Source organism: Centropristis striata, chromosome 11 (genome assembly GCF_030273125.1).
Source record: "Centropristis striata isolate RG_2023a ecotype Rhode Island chromosome 11, C.striata_1.0, whole genome shotgun sequence".
Classification (NCBI taxonomy): Eukaryota; Metazoa; Chordata; class Actinopteri; order Perciformes; family Serranidae; genus Centropristis; species Centropristis striata.
In genome coordinates this window covers 32,136,240-32,160,222 of record NC_081527.1, presented here as the reverse complement: position 1 = coordinate 32,160,222, position 23,983 = coordinate 32,136,240, and the positions used below count along the sequence as shown (strand labels likewise).

The window sequence follows — 23,983 nt, the reverse complement described above, 5'->3', positions numbered from 1 at the left end:
TAGGATTTAAATAGATTTTTTGTTTTATTCTCTGAAATTTGACTTAATTCTTGTAATTCTTAGTAAATTCAGAAATTAGTTAAATGTAATAATTCTTAATAAATGAAAAATAGAAAAATACATCCTGCTGTTGATTCATAATTCTTTTTGTTTTTCGTGTTATTTCCCTGTCATCAATTTTATTGCTATGAATTTGATCTATATTTTGGTCTCGTCTTTTAAAATCATAATTTGATTTTATTCTAGTTCTGTCTTTATATTTTTTTCTTTAATCTAGTTTTCATTTCACTCCATTGTACTACCATTTCTCTTCCTTTCACTCTTAAATGTTTTTTTTAATTATTACATTTTCATAATTTTTATTGATTTTCATGCATTGGTCTAATTGTGTAATAATTTGCTCTTTTTTATTTCTGTCTCATTACCAGCTTGACTGATTGAGTGACAGATGTATTATTTTATTTAACAGATTTGTATTTGTGCATTTTATTGATTCACTTTAATGGGAGTGAAGGCTGCCTGGCAGACACAGATGAGGGCTGTAAGTTAATAAGTAACCTCAGACGCTCCCTCTGCTCTTTGCGCATGCGCAGTCAGATATACCCATTACCATGTCAAACCACAGAAATGAAACTGTTCCTCTGACAACTACCTGATGAAGTGCTGCTGACCGAGCAGGTAAACACACTCATGATGTCAAAGGTGTATAAAAGTCTCCTGAATGTTTGTTTATAGTGGCGCCAACAGTCGTTTTGTTTCTCATTAACAAACTTTTTGAGTTAGAGGCGATAAACATGGTTAGCTTCCAGGTAGCCGCTCGGCTAACATAGCCGTCAGTTGGGAACGAAGTGTCTGTTTGGGAGCCACCTGACAACCGCTCACATGACTTTAACTGCTGCGACCAGGCTTTAGTGGCAAATATTTCATTTTAATGTGTTTGTGTTTGTAGTTTGGATCGCTGGAGTGTCGTTCAGAGGCTTGTTAGAGAGCAAGCCACAACAACAACAACAACAACAACATGTTTGGGAAAAAGAAGAGAGCTCCGCAGCCCAGAGGCCAGGGCGCTGCTGCGGCCAAGCAGGTAACACTCAAAACAAACGCTACCTGTTATTAATGTAACAATTTCATCTCTTACCTGCTGGTTTCACATTTATAATAATAATCACTCCATCCGAGTTGGCAGCTGCCATATAAACATTTACATTTTTAACATTTTCTGTATGACATTCCTACACAAAAAAACACTAAAACATATCTGGAAAATCCCACTGATGTAAAAAGATATCCTGCTGATGAAATCCTATTGTTTTTTCCATCTTGTTATTCATCATAATCATATTAGATTTTCATTCTCCAAGCATTTTTTAAAAACATTATCTGGTTTTTAAGTCTAGTCTGTTGTTGTTTTTTTTGTCAACTGTTTTTATTCTTGATTTTTTTAAAGATAATTTCTAAATCTAGTTTTTCACTTAGATCAACTACCACCACACTCTTAACATTTATATATATATATATATATTTGCATTGATTCGCATGCATTGGTCTCTAATTGTTAAATCGTTAGTCCCATTATTAATTTTATCTATTTTTTTTAGTCTTGTCATTGTTTGATGTTTTCTTTTTATTGAATTGTTTAATCAAATTCTCACTTACCGGTAGTTTAACTACCATCAAACTCTTAACTTTATATGTATATAACCTTTTTATTGATTTTCCTGCATTGATCTCAATTGTTTAATCATTTATAGTTTTTTATTACTTTTTATACTCTACGTTTTCATCAGTCTTTTTAAGCCACAAATTATAGAACTGAATTTTGTCTTTATTTTCAGAAATATTAGAATAAAGACAAAACATTTACATTTTTAACATTTTCTGTATTACATTCCAATGCAGTATAACCCTAAAACAAATCAGGATCAGGTTCTCTTTGCATTAAACTTCAGGCTTAAACTTTCTGTCATGAGCAAAGTTTTCAGCCTAAACCTCCTGATTTGGACTGATATCATGGAAGGAAAATAGCTTTTTATAATCATTCATCTGTCTTATTATGTATACTATCGTGAAGTAAATAAAGGTTTCTTTGTCTAAAAAGTAGTGTTGGTATTTTTAATCCCCTTTCCCCTTCATTCAGCATTTTCAACTGACTGATTGGGCAACGATTGGCTGTCAGAAAAAGAAGGAAATGCTTGATGCAGCTTTAGTACACTTTTTCAGACCCTTGACTTAAAAAAGAAGCCTATAACATATAATAGAATTGCATTTTGTTTTAATTCTCAGAAATATAAGAATAAAACTCAAATTATTATTTGCTTTTTTTATTCTTTGAAATTTGACTTAATTCTTAAATTTGTAAATTTAGAAATCTGTTAATTCCTATAATTCTCAAACATTCATCTCATCTCTTACCTGCTGGTTTCAGATGGGTCTGTTTGTAGAGCTGGACCCTGAGGAGATGATGATGGGCATGGAGGGGGATCTGGACGACCCAGACCTGGAGGCTGAACTTGCTGCCATCACTGGAAATAAAGCTGCAGCTGGAGGAAGAGCAAAGCCGAAGGGGAAAAGTGAGTGCAGTGGTTTTGCTGTGAAGTCCTGTAAACAACCCGAGTCATGTTTTGACTAATATTTGCATCAAGTCTTGAGGTGCTTTCACTTTGATATGCAGTTGTGTTGTTGTTACTGGCTTTTTGAGGTCAACACCAATATGGATAGTTGAGGGTTCAAAAAATCTGATATTATAATGGCTGAATTCTTTAGGCTGCACAATATATAATTTATTTATAGTTTTTTTGTGATTTCAACCCGTATCATAAACACATCATGAAAAACTACAATAATGCACTCAGGTTTTTTTGTAGTTCGTGTAGAGTGAATATATGAAGACTGCACTTTAAAATGTAACATAATTTTTTTAATTAGATTTTTTTGATTTGAGAAGAATGTGTTAACCATTTTCATTTAATTTCTTTTTTAATTTTTAATTTAGTTTATTGAATTTTGGTTGGTTGAAATTTGGTTTGAAATTGAGAAAGAATAGTGTTTAAAGCCCACATTGCCTCTTTGTAATTGTTTTTTTTGTGTGTGGACATATTCTTTGTAGCCCTATCTGTCGAGTGCCTGGATTAATCGGTTAATCGTTGGGTCTATAAATTGTCTGAAAATAGTGAAAAATGTTCTTCCCAGCTGCTCAAAGTCAAAGGTGATGCCTACAAGGTCTTGTTTTGTTAATCCAAAACCCAAAGATATTCAGTATAATATGATATAAAACAGAAAAGCAGGAAATATCCATATTTGAGAGGCTGAAAACAGCATGAGAAAATGACTTTTACGGTTAATAGATTATCAAAATATTTGGCAATTATTTCTCTGCCATTGACTATTCGATTAGCCGACTAATTGTTGCAGCTCTAACATACACTATTTACATTATTTCTCCATGATTATGTGGTATCTGTCGTTGATCTTCTATGCAAACGTGGTCAGATACATGCATCATGTTTGTGTCGTAGGCCCGCTGCCAATGGACGACATCGCAAGAATGGCTGACGAGTGCATGAGAGATGTGGATGAGGATGAAGATGACAATAACCTGGAGGATGATGAAGATTTATTGGTTGGTGTTGTGTATAATTATCTCCGCTCTCATGTCAGGGTTTGTGCCTGCTTAGATTTCAAGAGTCTAGACAGAGTAGCCATTTACCAGACACGTGTTTTATTTAAAACGGAATAAATTTAAGTATCTGTAAAAAAGAAAAAACCCAACAGCATCCACCAAACAACAAACAGTAGAACCATCAAAAGAGAAAACTGTACCGCTTGTGAGCCTCCTGAGAAGACCGAAAGATTTGTCAAGTGTTCATTTAGTTGGATACACAAGTATTTTATTTATTGGTCTTACATAAAGTGCTCTGTTTTGAAAGGAGATGGTACAGAGCTACTTTGTGTCAAAACAGCAGAAGTGAAATATTTTTGTCCCTTCTATAACAGACATACAATTATGTTAATACTTTTCATCTTTATACAGGGTTTTTGTTACTTTTTAGTTCCTTTGGGTCACATGAAAGGCACTTACAAATGCAATTAGATTGCAATAAGCTTTTTGTTAAGTTTTGTTTGAACAAATGTATATAAAATAACAGTAATTACTAAAAAAAAGGCAAGCATATAATCGCATACAAAAGAAAATAAATAAAAAGGTGACCAAACCTTGTCAAAACATTGAAGGTTGTTCATCTTTATAGTGGAGACTTGTTTCTCTTTCCTATGCGAGGAGAAGTTTGTTTGCAATGATTATATGACTATAGGATAGAAAGACAATGCCGGACGTTGCTTAATTTTATAACATCATCATATTTTCCTCAAATAACAATAATTCTGGTCCTTGCGTTTCTCAAACCTTTCCTGCATGTTTAAGATCTAGTCCTTTTCCAACACAGTTGGTTCAAATAACTCGTTTTGAACTCCTGAAGCTGCTTGATAACAAGCTGATCATTCCAGCTGTGTTGGAGCAGGGAGAGATCTAAAACATGCAGGACGAGTGGATCTCCAGGAGTGGATTTTGTAATACCGGGCTAATTTATACAGAAACTGGTCCTGCAGGTGTACATGTAATAATCAGCTATGACGACTACCTGATTATACGCCCACCTAATGACTAGAGATATATCGGACTGACAGATTTATCGCAGGCATATCGTATTGGTGTATATGCTGTCCGATATGTGCTGTTAAAATGGTGTGATTTTAAAAATGGTGTTAGCAATTCATTTTTTGTATTCTTTTTCTTTTTAATAGTCAGCAATAGACTGAAACTGGACAGTAATGAGTAATGTTTATTTAGCTAGTTTTTTAAAATTCCTATTTATTCTTTATTTTCTCCGTTATCATTTGTAGATTTGGCTGACAATGAAATACATGGTTTGCATTATATATAACCATTTTTAAATAAAGTTTTTTATTTGAGAAAGTAGCTCTCTGGGTACCTTTGCAGAGTGGTGCACAATCGGTGCACAAAAAAGGTCTATTTTCATTCCAGCTCCAAAAATTCTAAAATCAATATCAGCATCGGTTTTAAAAATCCTATATCGTCAGACTCTACTAATGACTCAAAAGCAGAAAAACCATCAACGTCACTCAACTGGCATGTATGTATAATTATGCTGTCAGCAAGTGTTACAGGACATACATTAGTTAAATTAAGGTATGAATTGTTGTCTATTTATTAAATATTAGGGCCTTAATTCCATCTCTAGATTTTGTTGAAGAACTTGCATTTGCCAAAGACTTTTTTTACTCAAAGGAAAACTCTGTGCTTCTGAAATCCAGCCTTGTATATAAACAATCGATGCTGGCTGTTATTTCTCCTCCATCAGGCAGAGCTACAGGAAGTGGTGGGTGAGGAGGAAACTGAAGATGCTGCAACAGTCTCCTCCACATCCTCTGTCACGGCTGAATCTTTTCAGGCTGAAACACCAGAGTCGCCAGAGACGCAGGTACAATAACATGTTGCTCTCTGCCAGGCATTGTAATCGACACCACCAGAAATACGTGTCATAATTTTAGCTGTCGCTGGTAACAGAAAAGGGCAGACGTGTCCTACCTCCTTGTCTTCAGTTGGTTTACAAATATAGCTGCCTGTTTTTATCTTCAGTCACCTCAGACATTTTGTTTTAGTGTAACAATATCTGCAAGCAATAGTTGTTTACTTAATAACGTGGCTTGTAGAATAGATGCTATTTTAATATTAATGTTCCACTCTTTCTGGTAAGTCTGTATTCCTGTTATTACGTTTCCTAGTTCTTATCACACCTGTGTTTCAGTCTTCTTTTAATATTTACACTGTCCTCAATTTAAACAAGTGAATAAACATGAAATATGGATATGGTGAAATTTCAATCTGATCTTTTCTGACTGTAATTTACCTATGACAAATAGTACTTTCTTGACCTTGCATAGATTTACAAGCTGTTTTCAGGTGTTGACATTACCGGTTTGTTGTTTTGGTCAAGCAGCAGGAAGTAAAGGTCTCCTCAGCAGCTCCTGGTAGCCTCCAACACACCCTGGAGGAGAGAGTTATCATGTACAAGACGGCTTTACAAAACGCCAAGGCTGCAGGGGAGACCTCCAAAGCCCGGAGATACGACCGCGGGGTGAAGGTGAGTTTAACTAACAACTCATGACAAATGAAATGCTCATGACTCAGACTAACAGCAGCATCTTCTTCATAAGTTGGTGTTGGTCATTGTTCAGATATTTTATACTAATTATCTTTTATGAATTATCATTGGATTTTTAAAAAGTCATGAAATGTTTTGTTATATTTCAATATTTTTTTGTTATCTTGTCTAGTTTTTGTTGTATTTTATTGTATTAAATATAGTCTTTATTTTCTGAATTTCCAAACTTAAATTAATTCTGCATTTCAAAAAAGAATCAAACATTTTTTAGCTGAAAATAATGAAAATCAGTGAAGCCCTTTTCTTTAAGTTATGTTCAACAAAAAAAAAAGTTTAGCTCCCTAAAGGAAGACCTCACGCTGTTTGTCATCTTTTTAAATACATTCTCAGAACACAAAATGTAAGAAAGTCATTTATTTTCTTTAATGGTAGTTCTGTTTCTTATTTGTGCCTCACATTACTACACTACAGTGATGCTTTCTTCATTTAATACTTACCAACACAACTGCAGTTACTGATGGTTAATGTGGCTCCCTCCAGACTCTGCAGACGATGTTAGCTGCCGTTAAAAAAGGGCGACCCGTGAGCGAGGCAGAGATCCCGCCTCCTGTCGCCACTGGTGCTTCCTCTCATCCTGCTGTTCCTCATCGGCCTGCGCCCCCTGTCCCCTCGCCTCCTGAACCCACTCCATCAGATCTGCAGGAGGAGGCCACAACACCGCCGCCTGCTATACCGGAGATCGTCACCCCCACCAGTGAAGAGGAGCATTCCTCTGCCACCGTGCCCACGCTGAGCGCCGTCTCATCTCCAGAGGAGCTTCACACCGGCCCGACAGCTGGTACGTGTCAGATGGATGATACAAAGTTATATCAGTGACAATATCACGATAACTTCCACTCTTGCCTCATCTCACAACAGTAATGCCAAGTGGCTATAATCATAACTTTTTATTTGTAAAATAAGGTTCCAAAGTGTTTACAACACAAACAAAAGACAAGTAAAAACAATGTGATTAAGTAAAAGGTTTAGAATTTGAAATAAGTGAAAGGTTAAGAAGAGGCCACATGATTAAAAGTGGGTTTTAAGAAGAAATTTAAAAGATGACACTCAGTGCTATCCTATCCAATCGCATTATCTGGGTGTCTTAATCGGAGTTGGAGAACTCATCATCAGCAACATCAGTTGGACTAACACGTTTACATACACTTCAGTTGTCCAGTTATAGTCGGATTTAGGCAATAATTTTGTTTTTTTCAAGTGCCATGTAAACGTACTGACTGAGTTTGAAAGGTGAACCAATCAGTGTTTTTACAGATGGTCTACTCCTTGGTCCATACAGTATACATCAACAGTCATCAGTCACTAAGAAAAAGCTTACTGCTTTAACGGCAGGGAAAGAATATATAGAAATGTCAATCAAAATCTCGAAATTCAGAGAGCCAGTCAAAATAATAAAACTCTGGCCATAACTTATATAATTTACCTTTAAAGATGGTCCAAAAATGTGGCTCTGGGATATATATAACTGTAGCATTTGGTGTCCTAGATTGTGTTAATTTCATTCCTTTTCCAAAGACTAAAACAAAGTTTCAAAAGGTGGAGATGTTGTCTGATAGAGAAACAATAATTAAGGCGGCATTCTTTAGATGGTAAATAGCTAAATTGTGGATTTATTTTTTGACCCTAAATTTGAGACCGGTTGGTTAAATATCGGTGCATTAGGGTTAAAGTAATAATTACTTTTATTTAGTACTATGATCTTTAATTTGATTTCCCGTTCTGTATTCCAGCACACTTGAGTTGAGTACACTTGCATGAATGTGGCCCTTTCATCGTGGTAACTGCATTTCTGTCCTCATGAATCCACAGACAACGAGGCAACCAAGACGTTGCTCTTGGAGAGGCAGAGAGAATACAAGATGGCAGCTCTGAGAGCAAAGAAGCAGGGAGACTTGGACCAAGCCAGGCTTTACTTCAGAACCAGCAAGGTGAGTAAAGAGACTCCAACCTCAGTGATTTGTTTAAACCAGGACAGTGTCTCCTGTGCAGGAAGTTGTATCAGCAGTGTGGTGTTTTGGATACATTTGAATGTTTTCTTTATTGTGTGGTATCTATCTATTTATTTTGAGCCAAGTAAAAATATTTCAATGCTTTTTACAAACTTATGCACACAACAACATACAACACCAGGATAAATCACTGCTGTCTTTCCCTTATGGTTAAATCAAATATACATTAGAGTTACTGAGAGACTGGTTATAAAGTAAAAACGATTTCCTTCATTCTGTCTTTTTTGTACTTTTATATCACACCGAGCTGGATGTACATAATATAGCTTTGTAGAAAACATTTAAACAATTTTGCCAAGCTAAACATGTTCAAGCTGTAGAAATGTAGCAGCAGCTGCAGTTATTTTTTTGTTTCAAATGTTGTTGTTTTTTAACATGTTGTGAAAAATAGATAGGAAGAGAGCACTTTCGGAAATAAAAAAAAGTAAAATAATTTAAAAAGAAAACATATAAATGAAAACAAAGAAAATCAATAATTAATAAATAAATAAAATAATTATAATAATTAGACTGCATTTAAGTTGCTGCTGTGTAGGAATGTTACTTAAGAAAAAATAATTTAAGTGTTCTTGTTTCTGTTCAGAATCATGGTCTCATACTATAACTTATAACTTACATATCAACATCTGATCTCAGGGCATGTACCAAACATTAATCATGAAACTAAATCAATTTCTGTGTTTTTATGTCTCAGAAATCTTTTCATATCTTAAGTTGATTGCTATTTTACTGTTACACATCATTATCTGTGCTGCTTGTTGTCTAAACTTGTTGTGCATATTCTGACTGCAGGGTTTCCCTCTCAACTATGTGAGACATGCCAACAATTTTGAAGCTGACAAAGACCATCTTTATGTTTGACAGTGTTTGGGTTTGTTGTAATTTTTGGTGCAGAGGTTTGATGCTGTGATTGAGGCGTTGGAGAAAGGACAAGCAGTCGACCTGAGTGGCCTTCCTCCTTCTCCAGTGGAGGGTGAGCAGAGGAACGCTGGCAGAGCGTGAAATAAGTTTATAACATGCAAACTTCATTATTACAGTTGTTTTTATAATCAAAAGTTTCAAGGTGATATACAGGAAGAATAAAAGGGAACAGGAGCGAGAAAGCCAAAGAAAACAATTATTAACATAAAATCAATCGCATGTTTTATGTATTTAATTAAATATTTGCTTGAAGTCTAGTTAAACTGGTTAAACATTATTTTACAGCTGTGACCTCAACCAACTGTTTCATGCATGTGTTGATTGGCCAGGAGGGAAATTTAGACCATTTCCCTGTATAAAAGGAATTATATTGACATTTCAGAAATGTCTTCTATGAATGGCTCTCTTCAGTTCATGTGACAGAAACTCAATTGATTTGAGGCCAGGATTTACCTTAAACATTCTGACACATTTTAGAGTTAATTGTGTTTAGGGATATTCATTTTTGTATTGTTAGTTTGTAGTTTTTTTGCTGCTCAGGGGAATGAGTAAAGAAAAAATGAGTCTAGAAACTTGACAGAAGTCCCAAGTATCTTCCAGGAAGGGATTGTAAAAGAGGAAATAATAATAATCAGTAGCTTCAGCCAAAAAGTTTGAAATGCAGCTAGTTTTATTGGACAGAAACCTGTCGTATCTGCTTCTGTATGTTGATATTTATCTCATGTTATTGTACTTTATCTGCAGGAGTGAGCTCTGCTCCAGTGAAAGAACCTCCCTCTGGGCAAAACATAGAAGTCACCCAACCAGTTACAGCAGCTCCAGGTAGGAATAACTGTGACATGTGGTAAATGCGTGTATTTGCATATTTTGTTGCAGTGGAAAAGTTTTTTCAGTCATGCAGTTGTGTTCTAGTTCTCCTGCTTCTCTGAACAGCATTTTACATCAACCAGCTACTGTTAGCGTGAAGTTTATGCTGTGTGAACATTGTTGCCATCAGCTGCCCCCCCTTCAGCCCCTGCAGCTCCTAAAGACGTGATGGAGGCTCTCGAGCAGAGACGGGCCAAGTATGTGGAGGCGTCCAATCAGGCAAAAGCCGCCGGAGAAGACCGCAAGGCCCGAATGCACGACCGCATCGCCAAGGTAGGAGGAGAGACTCTGAATCTGATGTCTGAGTTAACCTTTACAGATATCTGCTGCTAGGCCTGTGTTTGTCAGGATCTTTCTACATGAGTACAGGTGTAATGAATAAAATGAAGCTGGCATATTATTACAAAACATGAATCAAGTACAAAAGTATTCAGTTCAACAATGAAAATAAAAATGTTAACGTCAAATTAAAACGTCTTATTAAAGCTTCTTTTTGTTGGTTAATTAGTGTATATATAATGCGTAATAGTCTCATTTTCAATTTCCAAGTGGCATTAACAACAGTAACAGACACAAAGGCCTCTGGATGGACCTTTAACCAATTGGTTTAGTTGATTGGGACCATGTACAGTACAGGTTCTATACTAGAGTTAGCTGAATACCGGTAGCTAATTTGCATTTGTGGTCAGAGCATCAAAACATGTGACGTAGCACTGAACATGACGTGCAGGTCGGGGCGATCTTTGGTCCGTTTTTTAGCAGAGGAAAAAATGGCGAACTGGTCACAATCATCTCTCAAAATTACAGCCGAACAGTGCACTAAAATGTATTTCTGAAAACATTTGAGGCAAGAAATTGGCAATATAGCAACAGAATCCTGAGTCATATTTGATCAGCACTTTGATGCATTGCACCAAAAACTGTTGCATTAAAAACGCCCCATATGAGAACAGTTGTGATGGTACCAGTGGTGGAAGAAGTATTCAGATCTTTTACTTCAGTAAAAGTACTAAAACTAAAAAATTACTCCACTAAAAGTAAAAGTACAAAAGTATCAGCATCATATAGTACTTAAAGTAACAAAAGAAAAAGTACTCGATAGGCAGTGTGGTCCCACTCAAACTGTTTTATGTATTCTAAATATATTATTAGATTATTTTTATTGATTCATTAATGTAAGCAGCATTATCATTTTCTAAAATAGGGCTCATTTTGACTACTTAATATACTGTTATGAGATTTAATTAAAAAAAAATGTGTTTATGTTAAATCTCAACCTAATAAAGTAACTAAAGCTATCAGTTAAATGTTGTGGAGTAAAAAGTATATCTAGCATTAGCTCCGCTGTGTAAAGATGTTTAACCTCTCTCCTCCTGCAGCAATACCAGAGCGCCATCCGAGCTCACAAAGCAGGAAAAGCGGTCAACTTTGAGGAGCTGCCGGTTCCTCCTGGTGAGTTCCTTTTGTTATTCATGGTTTTAGGTTGACAGGGTAATTTCACATTTAGCTCAGTAAAATTGGATTTGAATTATGTTTCCGGTTCTGTAGTCCTGTGGATGTTACTGTGTACTGTAGCAGCTAGAAAAGCTGCCGGCATGAAAATAAATGTTTTTTTACGTGACCAAGATAGTAAATCTAGTTTTTAAGAACTGCACGCCCACTCAGAATGACAAATGAGCTTTTCTCTTGAAGGTTTTCCTCCGATCCCGGGCCAGAAGGCGACCGGAGCGGAGCAGGGATTCATCGCAGCTCTGGAAGCAGCCGATAAGCTCTCCTCCACTGATGTCACCCAAATAGCAGATGAAGAAGAAGATGAGGAGAAGGAAGAGGAGGTGGGCTGTCAGCAGCGTGTTGGAATTATTTAAATTCAGTTATTGTGGATAAATGTTTGACAGTGTTTTGTGTTTGCTGCAGTCTAAGTCTGCTGTCCAAGAAGAGCGAAAGAAGCCCGCATTAGACGTCCCCACTGCAGGACAAGGACGGAAAAGGACTCCGTCAGCTTCACCGGACAGAACAGCCGCCAGGGAAGGACTCTCACCTACAGGTCAGTCCCCAAAAGGACAGCAGCATCCTCTAAAGCAGCTCACAGAAGTCTAGTTCATATCTGTCACCATTAAAAACTTTACAAGATATTCAAGTCATTCACATGTTGATAGAAAGTAGCAGAGTTCTGTGGAAAAAAATGGCCAAGCTCTTCACTTTTTAGAATATATTAGTTTTTCATTTTATTAGTTTTAGTTTTAAAGACCCAGAAGTGCACACACAGTTGAGTAGTCAACAACAACAGAGAAAGACTAAATAAACAAGAGAAGAAAACGTGCTGACCACAAGAAGCATGAAGCGACATTAGTCAAACAAAACATACAGACTGGAGTTATCAGGTTAATTGATAATGTAAATAATGATTAGTTGTAGCCCTCATACTGATAATGTAACAGATACAGTCCTTATAAGTTGTCAAAACTATCAAAACTACAGTACTTATTCAATACCTTTGTTTATGACAATATTATCTATGTTAATTATAGTGCCATCAGTGTTGAAGCTAAAAACAAAAAACAGATTTCCAATTATCTTAATTACTTTTAATATTTTTATTACAAATATGTTCAGGGATTTTTTTCTGGGGCAGCACTGTGTGCAAGCTATTAATAATAAAAAAAAAGATTAATATTATGATTATTATTATTATTATTGTTGTTTGTATATGTGTATACTTATTTACATATACTATGTATTTAATATTCTGAAGTTAAATGGGATTATGAAAGGAAAATAAATATAAACAAATGTATTATAATTATAAGGATCTAAACTGAGTAGATGAAAACAAGACTCACAGCTGCAGAAGTAATGAAATCCTGTTTTACTCATTTGATAAAGTCCTTTACGTATTTTTATTGAAAAAACAAATCAAAGTGATGCAATAGATTTGAGTTTTCTCCGTTGTTGACTTCACTCAGATTTACAGGTTTAGTTGCATGTGTATATCTGTCAGGAATTTAAATTCTATGTTATAAATCCTTTTTATGAACTAAGCCCTCAAACAAAATCTTGGCTGTAAAAGCAACAAGTGATAGAAAACTCTGCTCATTTCTCTGTGACAAAAGCTGTTTTAGTGAGGAAAGTTGAAAGGTCAGAGACAGACTGACAAATGTTCTTCTGCTCTCAACATGAACGGTGAACTTTGTGTTGTTTCAGGAGGAGAACAGCCTCAGTTATACTCTCATATTAGTGTCATCATTTCTCCATCAGCTTTGTATGAAACCCTGGAATTAAGACAAGAAGAAAATACTTTGTTTTTGTTTTTTTATTACTTATTAAATCAGTTTGTTGACACATCCAATCAGTAAAGTCTCTTAAATGATTGTTGTTCAGTGATTTCATGAACAGATTCACTTCATCCACACAATCAATTAGTTTGACCAGAATCTCAGAGATATACAAGAGAATAATGAATGATTTCCTGATTGATTATGAACATGATAATTATAGTTTTAAAATACATCATAGAGCCTCATTTGTACAACAACATTTGTTTTAACGAACAAATAAATGTAGACGTAATTATGTGAGCTTTCTCTCTTCAGAGCCATGCAGGAAAAGAAAAACAACAACATACAAATATTCAACAAACATTCGGAGCTCAGAGAAATTTACATTTTCTTGCAGAGAAATATGAGTTGAGGTGAACAACAGTCATCATGAGCAGTGAAAGCCTCCATGGCTCAACAGACACAGGAAGGAAAGTCAAACATTTACAGAACAACTAATGAGCAGATGTCAAAGCACCGCCCATAATGTTTGATTGACAGCTGATCTCTGCAGAGAAGAAATGCCACAACAATGAGTTCTCAGCAACAAACATGGAGAGAAATCAGTTTAAAGGTCCCATATTGTAGAAAACATGAGTTAAGTTGCAATGAAAAATAATGATGAAATATTAAAATGCTCAATCATTGAATCTCAGGAATATAATATATATCATTACACAAATCTTAATTTCCAATATCATAAATTTAGTCAGAATTCAGCCGTCTGTCTGACTCTTTACACGCTGACTGATTCCTAAATTGGCACAATAAAAAGCCGTCACTCAAAGAAGCTGCTCATATAGGATACGGCCGTCTCCACATTATTGTGTCCGACTCTAAATCTGCAACCCGTAAGTGAACCAGTAATATATTTCATGTTTGAGTCAGAGGGAAGCATCATCTGGGATTCAGGCTCTGACTCCAGCTCTAACATGTAAAGTCTGAGAACATTTTCCTCAGCGGTGGCCATCGAGTTTTACCGGGGCTGCAAACTGTTTACTGTGGTTAGCCTGGCCGTGTGTCACACAAGACTGTCAGCCAATCAGAAGAAAGGGTTGCTAATATTAATAAGACAGGCCCAAAATGATCTGAGCTGCTGGAGCTGCAGAGGGAGGCTGAGAGAGCAGATGAACAACTGAACTCAGATGGTTTTTAGCAAATAAAAACTACAAATATATCTTCTTATAGATGTCAAAACTTCAAATAAAACACCACAAATGTGAACAATATGGAAGCTTTAAGAGTTAAAAGACATTTTAACCTGCTGTCCCTCAAGTGACTTGTTGGTTATTTGAGTTTACTGAACTCAGCAGTGGCTCCAACACTGAAACAAAGCCAAAGTCCAGCATAGAGAGGCTGAGTGAATGTGGTCTGGACTCTGTGGAGGAGAGTCATGGTTTCAGAGACGCTGTAGAAGGACAGAATACCTGCTCTGTGATCCAGGTACACTCCGACTCTGGAGGACCAAGGACCTGAGACGGGAGTGTCGATGTTGTTGTACAAAAATGTATATTTGTTGTCGTAACATTGTAATGACCAAGATTTGTCATTGTATCCAAATGCAGAGTCAGTCGGCCCCCCTCTGATGATATTCTTGTATGAAGCTGCTACCCAAACTCCACCCCCTCTCCACTCCACCTCCCAGTAACAACGTCCAGTCAGACTCTCTCTACTCAGGACCTGCTGATAATGAGTGAATCTGTCTGGGTGACTTGGATAGGACTGTTGATTACTCATTAATGTTGCTTTTCTGTCCCCCTCAGATAATAACAGCTTTGTGTGTGCTGTGTTTGGATCCAGTGTGATCTCACATGAATATCTTAAGAATCCAGCTCTGGTCGTGGGCTCTGCTGGTGAATCTGACAGTAAAACATCCACTTCAGTCACTGTCAGTGAGAGCTTTGTCCATTCCTCTCTCAGGACGTCCTGTAGTTTGTCTCTGACTTCTGACACAGCCGCTGTCACGTCCTCAAAGTAGCGCAGAGGACGGATCTCCATGCTGGATGTGGACTCACTGAGTGCTGACAGTGAGGGGTAGCTGTGCAGAAACTGGTTGTGATCCTCTGTGTGTGAGAGTTTCTTCAGCTCAGCGTCTTTCCTCTTCAGCTCAGCGATCTCCTGCTGCAGCTTCTCCTCAAGCTCTTTGACTCGACTCACTTGGGTGTCCTGCTGGGATCTGACCTGCTGCTTCACCTCGGAGCTTCTTTTCTCCAAGAGACGGATCAGCTCGCTGAAGATCTTCTCGCCGTCCTCCACTGTTTTATCAGCGGAGCGATTGATGTTCTGCACCTCCTGTTGAAGCAGCTTCACATCTTTCTCTCTGTCCTGGATTCTCTGCTGGATGTTTTGTCGACTCACCTCCAGCTCTTTCTGCTTCTCCGTCCGCTCTGCTGCAGCTGAGACCGTGTCGTGGCCTTTATGTTCATCCACAGAGCAGAGATAACAGATAGACTTCTGATCTGTACGACAGAACATCTTCATCACCTCATCATGACGAGAGCAGACGTTCTCCTGGAGCTTCTTGGAGGGCTCCACCAGCTTGTGTTTTGATAACAGAGCTGAATCATAATGAGGCTGAAGGTGTTTCTCACAATAAGGTACCATACAGGTGAGACAGGACTTGAGGGCTTTCAGTTTTCTCCCAGTGCAGACATCACAGGCCACATCTTCAGCTCCAGCATAGCAGAGATCAGCAGGAGCAGCTGGGAGTCCAGTCTTCTTCAGCTCATCCACTACAACTGCTAACATGGTGTTTTTCAGCAGGACAGGCCTCGGTGTGAACGTCTGTCTGCACTGAGGGCAGCTGTGGGTTTCCTTCTCATCCTCTTCATCCCAGAAGCTTTTAATACACTTCATACAGTAGCTGTGTCCACATGTAGTAGTCACCGGATCCTTCAGTAGATCCAGACAGATCGGACAAGAGAAGACTTCTCGATCCAGCTGAGCTCCTTTCTGCGCCATTTCACCTCTCAGTCACAACGACTGTCTGAGTTTCACTTCCTCATAAGTGAAACTGGTCTGAGCTCTGATCTGAAGGGGAGGGAACCAGGAAACACGTGGACAGAGTGGAGCTGGCTGTGTTTGAGAGCAGGGAGAAGAGGGAGGGGTTATCAGGCTCTGAGTCACTCCAGGAAGAGGAGCGCTTTGACAGAGACACTGTGTGTTCAACTCTCGTTTACAGCAGAGCTCATTTCTCTTTTAAACACACTGCTCACTGCAACTTTTAGGAGGAAAACTCTTCTGAGAATCTGAGGGTTCTGGGGTTTTTAAAGATTACAATAATTCAGATAAATTGTGTCTTATATTTACTGTCCTTATATTTTGTGTTAAATTAATAAAAATAAAAAAAGATCCTATTATATCTTGTGTGATTTTTGATTTCCTTTTTGCCATGGTATTAAAAGAGTTGTCAAGTATTGTTCTGTTGTTTTTTTACCAGTATTGTATCAGAGTTCAGTAATCCTGCAAATGACCTTAATGAGACGAGCCACTAAAAACTAGATTTAGTTGTTTTACAGCTGTTTTACTTTCTGTCTCTCCTTCTCCCTCCAGCTGTTCAGCACCTGGAGTTCCTGGAGGGCAGGAAGAAGCAGTACATGAAGGCGGCTCTGCAGGCGAAGCAGAAGAACGACATGGAGCAGGCCAAGAGCTTCCTCCGCACCGCCAAGGGCCTCGACCCCATGATCGAGGCGGCACGCAGCGGCAAGACTGTGGACATCAGCACGGTGAGCGGACAGGAGATCTACTACTATATATGATTTACTGGAACCAGCTTGGTGAATCGGCTTTATTTCATCAGTGGACTTTTATTTGGATGAAAGTACAATTTCAGTGTCTTACTAGTGGGGAGTTGTGTCAAGTCAGATTTTTGTTTTGATTATTGTTCCAGACCTTGAATGAGTCAACTTTATTTTTTCAATATAGTAGGTGTCAGTGTACTGAGGACATAAATAAATAAGTCTGCTCTGACTGTGTTCTGTTACCTGTAGGTGCCGTCGCCCCCTGGTGACGAAGACGAAGACTTCATCCTGGTTCATCACAGCGACGTGCAGATCTCAGAGAAAGCAGAGCAGCTTTACTCACAGCTGGCCAAGATCCTCAAAGAGCAACACGAGGTAAAAACTGCAGATTATTATGCTGCTCTGTCCACGGTTATTAATCAAGATTATAATACAGAAATCTATCAACATTTTGACTTGTTTTTAACAAAAGCTCATGTTTGAAATTGGATAAAACTTAACATTCATTTTTAGAACTTTTTGCCACAGTGTAACATTTTCCAAAATAAAATGTTATTTGCAGTGTTTGACATATACTTGAGCACCATATTAGTTTAAGGCAAGGTGTTTTGGGTCATTGTAATAAACTAGTTGTAAAAAGAAAAAAAGAAAAGATTCTTTTTTTAATGTGAAATATATAAATATACAATATTAACCATTTCTACACAGCTATGATGAATGGCTCTGGATTATATTAGGGTTTAAAAATCATGTCTAATTATGAATTAGATTAGATTTTAAATAAGTTAAATACATTTAGTTAATGTATTTTTCCCCTTTAAAAAAACACACAAAAACTTTTTAGTTATTTTTTATTTTTAACTTAAATTTAGAATACAACATTCATTAATATTATTAATAAAATAATACATTTAATTTAATAAATGAATTAAAAAAACAAATAACATTTAATTAAAATAAAAATAGACTGTATTTCCCTTTTTAATTTAGTAACAAATCGCCCAGAAAAAAACGCCAATATCAATATCTATATATCTAATATTTTTCTTTAACCAGTCTGGTTACCCCGTTCTTGTTTTTGTTCTTGTTCTTGCTGTGAAGACAAACGTTTACCTTGAGATGTCTGAGATTTCTTCTTCTTCTCCTTCTTTTTCTTCTTCTTCTCCTTAGAAATGTATGACTCACTCTAAGCAGTTCACACACCTGGGGAACGTCAACGAAACAACAAAGTAAGCAACATACAAACTCCACACAGTTATAACACGGCACCAGGCCTCCAACTAACAACTGTTTTCATTAGTGAATAAGTCTGTTGATCTATTAGGGCTCATTGAATTATACATTTAATGAAAATATTCTATTAACTGTTTATAAAATATCAACAAAGTAAAATAAACCAGATTAATGATTGAAAGGATAGATTGATTTTCTTTCTCTGTGTGTCTTTGTTTGTACTGAATAGCTGATCAGTTAAATCCACAGCATGATGTCATAAAGAAAACAAGCTGACGTCTGTTTGTGCTGCAGGTTCGAGAAGATGGCGGAGAGCTGTAAGAAGAGTCTGGAGGTCCTGAAGCTGGCTCAGTCCAGAGGTCTGCCTCCTCCCAAACATCACTTTGAGGAGAGATCGTTTCACACCGTCAGGTGGGTGTTAAACTGCACAGTTCACAGTTTCATCCCAGCAAGCTCTGATTCATTCATTATAGAACTATTTTTAAAAAACCTAGGCACCTTGTGGTGCCTGGGGTGAAGTAAAATATGCTTTAAATATTTTAAGTATTTAATGATATACACTCCCTGGCCACTTTATTAAATACACCTACACAGTTTAATCCAATCCTCTCGAACAGATCCGCCACAAATTCAACATTTAGGAAGATTATAATGTTCAGCTTTTGTTAATGCAGTTGGATAATTATTCATTCAACTTTTAATTTTAACTCAACTTCTTTTATAACAGATAGTAGTCGCTATATAAATGTTTATTCCAAATTATTGTTTATAACATTCTTCCGCCCTCATGTTTTTTGGCTGGCCTGAAGTTAGAAACGTCCTCAATATAATGCAGTTTAACACAACAGCAAACTACAACCTGAATAAAACTTTAATGTTCAGACTGACAGTCGTCCTGCAGCACCAAACTTTAGTCATGGTTGAGACCAACTGACATTTAAGGTTCATGTGGCCACAACTGCCCGATCGTGTCGATTCTCCCTGTTCTCTCTGCTACTCGTCTCTCTGCACTGGCTCTCAGTCGCAGCCCGCATCAAACTCAAAACCCTGTTTCTGTCTACAAAACAGCAACTGGCACAGCTCCTGCCTACCTGAGCTCCTTTATTCAGGTCCACAAACCCTCCCGCTCACTAACTCTCCTGGTGAAAGGTGTCTAGCTGAAGGGCTCGACGTCTCAAACCAGACTCTTCTCCTCTGTAGTTCCCCGAGGTGGAACCAACTTCCAAACTCCATCCGATCTGCTGAGTCCCTCTCAGTCTTTAGGAAATATTAAAGACCCAGCTCTTCACTGAACACGTTCAGACATAATCTACATGGATGAGGGAAAAAAGCAGTATTTGATAGCAGCTACGTCCTCAAACTTAACCCACAGCACTACGGCAGCTTCTGCTAAATGAAACTGTAGAATGAAAAAACGCAGGTTTCTCCCGAAAATGTGAAATACAATGTCATGGAACAAAGTTCAGTATTATCCAGTCAGTGAACACCATATTTCTACTGTTTTACCTCTCCATCGATGTGACAGAAGAAAAGATTTGCTGCCGTGATAACTTTCCTGCAAGTTTTACAAACTCTTGTTCAGTGTTTTGACACAAAACAACACGCCTCCACAAACTCAGCCCACTGAGGTGTTTTCACTCAGGGCTGATTTCCGTCTAGTCCCTGATAGTAAACACATGGAGAGCTTAATAGTTGAATTAATGCGTCTCTGTCTGTTCTTCCTCCCTTCATTCTTTCCCTTTCAGGATATTTCCAGACCTGAGCAGCACTGACATGGTTGTTATCATCGTCAAAGGGATGAATCTTCCTGCTCCTAGTGGTAAAAACAAACATCTTTATCTTTAGGGCCGTATATACAGTAGAGCAAATCTACATGGTTCCTGAACTATTGGAGAAAGAGCTTTAATTTAGTTTACAAAGCCTTGAAGTCATTGTTTCTGCTTTGCTTGAATCTTAAAATCGCTTTTTTTCTCCTCATTTTAATTCAGTCCTGTTCTCAGTTTAAATTACAATAGCACTAAAAATGTGTCTAAAAGTCCTAAATATAAATTGCTGCAACCTTTGTCTTTATGTCATTGTGTGTTTGTTGACCAATTTATTGTCAAGCAGTTATAAAATATAATCACATCTGGTTAAAAAAGAAAAACCTTTGATTTGTTAAAGCAGTTTGTGGTTGATGATTTAAGAGAAACTTTCTCCTTCAGGAATCCAAACAAACGATCTGGATGCATACGTTAAGTTCGACTTCCCCTACCCCAGCACGGTGAGAGACTCAAACTACTGAACTCATTAAAATCTTCACAGCCTCCGCAGGCAGCTGAGACGATCTAAACGGGAGACTTTTCTCTTTAAAGTGTTTGGTTTCTGTTTTGTTGCCACCAGGAGCAGCCGCAGAAACACAAAACAGCTGTCATCAAGAACACTAACTGCCCAGGTAAAACATAAACAACACTATAGAAATGTGCTGATCTTACATTTGTGTTAATATTGTGGATCTGCAGTGACATTTCTTCCAAAATATACAATATTGTTCTCCTTTTTAAAAAAAAAGTGTTTTCTGTTTAGCTTTCAATATTTTAAGAAAATACAAAAAACTAACGAGTGAAATTTGTTTGCAGCAGCTGCAAAACAGCAAGAGTATATAAAATATATAGAATATATAGAACCAAAATCAGGTTAACAGTATTCATAGAAAAATATAAACAAGGTAGCTATAGTTACATAGAGGTAAATCAATAAATTAAACAACAATAATCATGATAAAAATATGGATAAATATGTTTAAATATGCTATATTGATGTGTTTAAAATGGTTAAAATATTTTCCTCCATTTTCTCTTTTGAACCAGAATATAACCAGAGCTTCACCCTGTCAATCAACCGGAACCACCGGGGCTTCAGGAGGGTGGTGACGTCAAAAGGCCTCAAACTGGAGCTGCTGCACAAAGGGTGAGCCACAGACGAGCTAAAATTGTATACAAACAAGATTTAGAAGTAGATTTAGAATAATTTTTTGGGGTGTTTCTTAAAAACAAATAATTTATAGACTTCAGCTTGCTTTACGCCAAAAAATGTCATTTATGGATTATGGACCAACCAGCACTCGGTGGGTAAGATGGATGTTATAAAGCCTTCTATTGGTTTCAAAATCGTATGAGATTTTGAAGATTTCTGTATTTTCAGCAATGGAGTTGGAGCATTTCTTTTCTGGAAACTGCTCAAAAAATTTTGCCTGCTTGGAGCGTTATTTCACCCTGCTTTCCATAAGATTTCCTGACATGATATCTTCTCTGTAGCCCTAAAATTAAGTTTGCTGCAGCCTCTGAAAGAAAAAAAAAGAAGAAAAAAGTGGTCAATACTAAAGGGTTTAATGTTTCATTTGTTCAATAAAAGAATGTCGGTAATAATTCCCTGAATTTTATTTTAATTAACAAGCAATTTGTTGTATTATAGTAGTGTACTGAAAACAGCACAACGTTACTTTTTATTTATTGTAAGTAATATCATTGTTGCATATTTCTCATATTGTGCAGCCCTAACTAAAACAAGTAAACGGATAAACAGCAAGAGTTTGGTTCGTGACTGCATTTATGCCAGAGCAGCTAATAATAAACTGTGATTTGCTCAGTAATGAGACCGTGGCAGTGATGTTGTTGCCGTGTGTCTCACAGCGGTTTCTTGCGGAGCGACAAGCCGATCGGGGCGGCGCTGGTGAAGCTGGAAAAACTGGAGTCACAGAGTGAAATCAGGGAGATCGTAGAGGTGAGAGGACAAAGATGACGGAGAGATGAAGACTGACTAGTAAATACCAGTAACTTAAACCTCTGTGTGTCTCTGGTCAGGTGATGGATGGCCGTAAACCCACAGGGGGTCGTGTTGAGGTGAAGATCCGGCTGCGGGAGCCTCTGAGCGGACAGGACATGCAGACGAGCACCGAGCGCTGGCTGGTGATCGACTAGTCACAGGTCACATTAAATACACACAGTTAATGTTGTTGCAGCAGATAAACCTGAGATTGTGTAAAAACCTTTTATCTCCATGGTTTGTGTTTAGATGCTGCTGCAAGATTCAAGATGATTCACAAGATAAAGGTAATTTTCTCCCAATATTTTTGTCAGAATTGAATGAAAATCAAGTTAAATAGAATACCTTTACAGAGCCAGGGTTGCTGTTTCCTCCTGTGTTTTTTATTCATGTGACTTAAAACAACTTCTCTGTTTTGCAGATTAAAGGCACTCAATCAAAAACACTCGGAGGAGGACGGAGTTTAGGATGCGACGAGGACGGTCTGCTGTTCGGAGTCGACTCGGACATACACGGGTCTTTGACTTGTTAAAAACTTTTGCACATTTGCAAGACACACGAGCTCCCTTTCACACTGCAGTCCACCAGGAGGAGACACAGAGCTGGTTTATGGTCGGTCAGCTGGTCTGTCTTCAGTCTGACACCAGCTGATGGACACAGACTTGTTGGGTTGCTCTCTTGTTTGTGTCATCGCTGGTGATTCACACAGACTGAATGCAGATAGAAGCTCGTGATGCACCAGAGCAGACTTGCAGTCAACAAGGTGAAACCTCCTTAAATCAAGTCTCCTCGTGCATCACTCCATCTCCTGGAGGACGGCAGGCAGCGTGTCCTCTGCTGAGGGGCTCAGTGTGGCGCTAACCTGATCCTGCTGCCCGACATGACTTTAGTTAATATATCAAAGAATGTGTACATATTCCTCATATTATTACAGCTCTGGTATCTAGAACTGCACCTATGCACTAATACCAAAGTAATCACTGTTGCTGTAAAATCCTGCATATTTGAAATCGCCTTTTAGCTGCCAAACCTGTAACGATGACACAAAAGCTTAAAGGGATCGTTTGGATTTATTGAAGTGTGGTTGAATGAGGTACTTATCCATAGTCGGTGTATTACCTCCAGTAGATGGCGCTCCCAGTTTGGAGAAGCAGGCAGGAGTACAGACACAAGCTGAGAAAAACCTGCATCAGTTAAGTGTACGCTATCTTAAGAATATTTTATCTTTCTGTTTGTTTACGTGGGAGGAAGTGAAGCTGTTATCTACGCTCTCTTCAAAACCACCAGACTCCTTTGACAAAAACAGCAATTTTACTTTACAGAACACAGGAGTTGCTGGTCTACCGCTGCCTCCATCAGCCAGTTTGTTTGTGTTATTGTGTGACTTTGGTGATTGGAAACTAACAATTTAAAGCACAAAAATCACACAATAACACAAACAAACTCAACAAATGAGGCAGCGGTGACCAGCAACTCTAATGCCGTGTGAGGTGAGTACCTGATACAACCCACTTAGAAAAATCCACATTATCCCTTTAATGTATGACGGGACTGTTTTTATTATTTATCCCACACAATTCATCTGGTGTTCAGTGTGAGGCAGATGCAGCACTTCTCATACGTGTTTTAAAGGAGTAAGCCAAGAAATGATACTGTAGGTACAATATATATATATATATATATATATACACATTATTATTTTGAAGACCATACTCCCTTTTTGGCACCTTTTCACTTTAATTAGAAAGTCATTTAACTGTGGTCACTAAACTGCACCCTCACTTATCTGTGGCTTTAGGTGTGTTAGATTTATTCTCGTTTACACTTAATAGCTTGAATCTGTTTAAAAAACACAA

The 23,983-nt window shown here is 37.6% G+C and overlaps 2 protein-coding genes across 4 annotated transcripts; one reads left to right on the top strand and one right to left on the bottom strand.

The window, feature by feature from the left end:
• Nucleotides 1-598: 598 nt before the first annotated feature.
• Nucleotides 599-23,983, top strand: cc2d1b (coiled-coil and C2 domain containing 1B). Of its 3 annotated transcripts, none has more exons than XM_059345401.1 (26): nt 599-678; nt 950-1,081; nt 2,423-2,567; nt 3,513-3,616; nt 5,376-5,495; nt 6,015-6,158; nt 6,720-7,017; nt 8,049-8,167; nt 9,143-9,221; nt 9,914-9,991; nt 10,167-10,309; nt 11,416-11,488; nt 11,729-11,868; nt 11,951-12,080; nt 16,903-17,075; nt 17,340-17,465; nt 18,261-18,319; nt 18,618-18,734; nt 20,069-20,142; nt 20,528-20,586; nt 20,706-20,757; nt 21,173-21,272; nt 21,995-22,085; nt 22,166-22,288; nt 22,377-22,414; nt 22,549-23,983. In XM_059345401.1, exons 2-24 carry the CDS (start codon nt 1,019-1,021, stop codon nt 22,280-22,282), a joined length of 2,604 nt encoding a protein of 867 aa, XP_059201384.1. In that variant the 5' UTR covers nt 599-678; nt 950-1,018; the 3' UTR covers nt 22,283-22,288; nt 22,377-22,414; nt 22,549-23,983. The 3 variants fall into 3 exon arrangements, with proteins under 3 accessions (XP_059201384.1, XP_059201385.1, XP_059201383.1); XM_059345402.1 differs by having other exon boundaries at nt 6,012-6,158; nt 10,182-10,309; XM_059345400.1 differs by having other exon boundaries at nt 6,012-6,158.
• LOC131981102 (tripartite motif-containing protein 16-like) lies at nt 13,116-16,442 on the bottom strand. The gene has a single exon (XM_059345403.1). It carries the CDS (start codon nt 16,309-16,311, stop codon nt 14,638-14,640), a length of 1,674 nt encoding a protein of 557 aa, XP_059201386.1. The 5' UTR covers nt 16,312-16,442; the 3' UTR covers nt 13,116-14,637.

Excerpts from the sequence above, each read along its gene's own strand:
- cc2d1b (XM_059345400.1), top strand. The coding sequence starts at position 1,019 with ATGTTTGGGAAAAAGAAGAGAGCTCCGCAGCCCAGAGGCCAGGGCGCT. Across the intron at positions 17,076-17,339 it reads AGACTGTGGACATCAGCACG|GTGCCGTCGCCCCCTGGTGA; the intron begins GTGAGCGGACAG and ends TGTTACCTGTAG. Across the intron at positions 20,758-21,172 it reads CAAGAACACTAACTGCCCAG|AATATAACCAGAGCTTCACC; the intron begins GTAAAACATAAA and ends CTTTTGAACCAG.
- LOC131981102 (XM_059345403.1), bottom strand. The coding sequence starts at position 16,311 with ATGGCGCAGAAAGGAGCTCAGCTGGATCGAGAAGTCTTCTCTTGTCCG.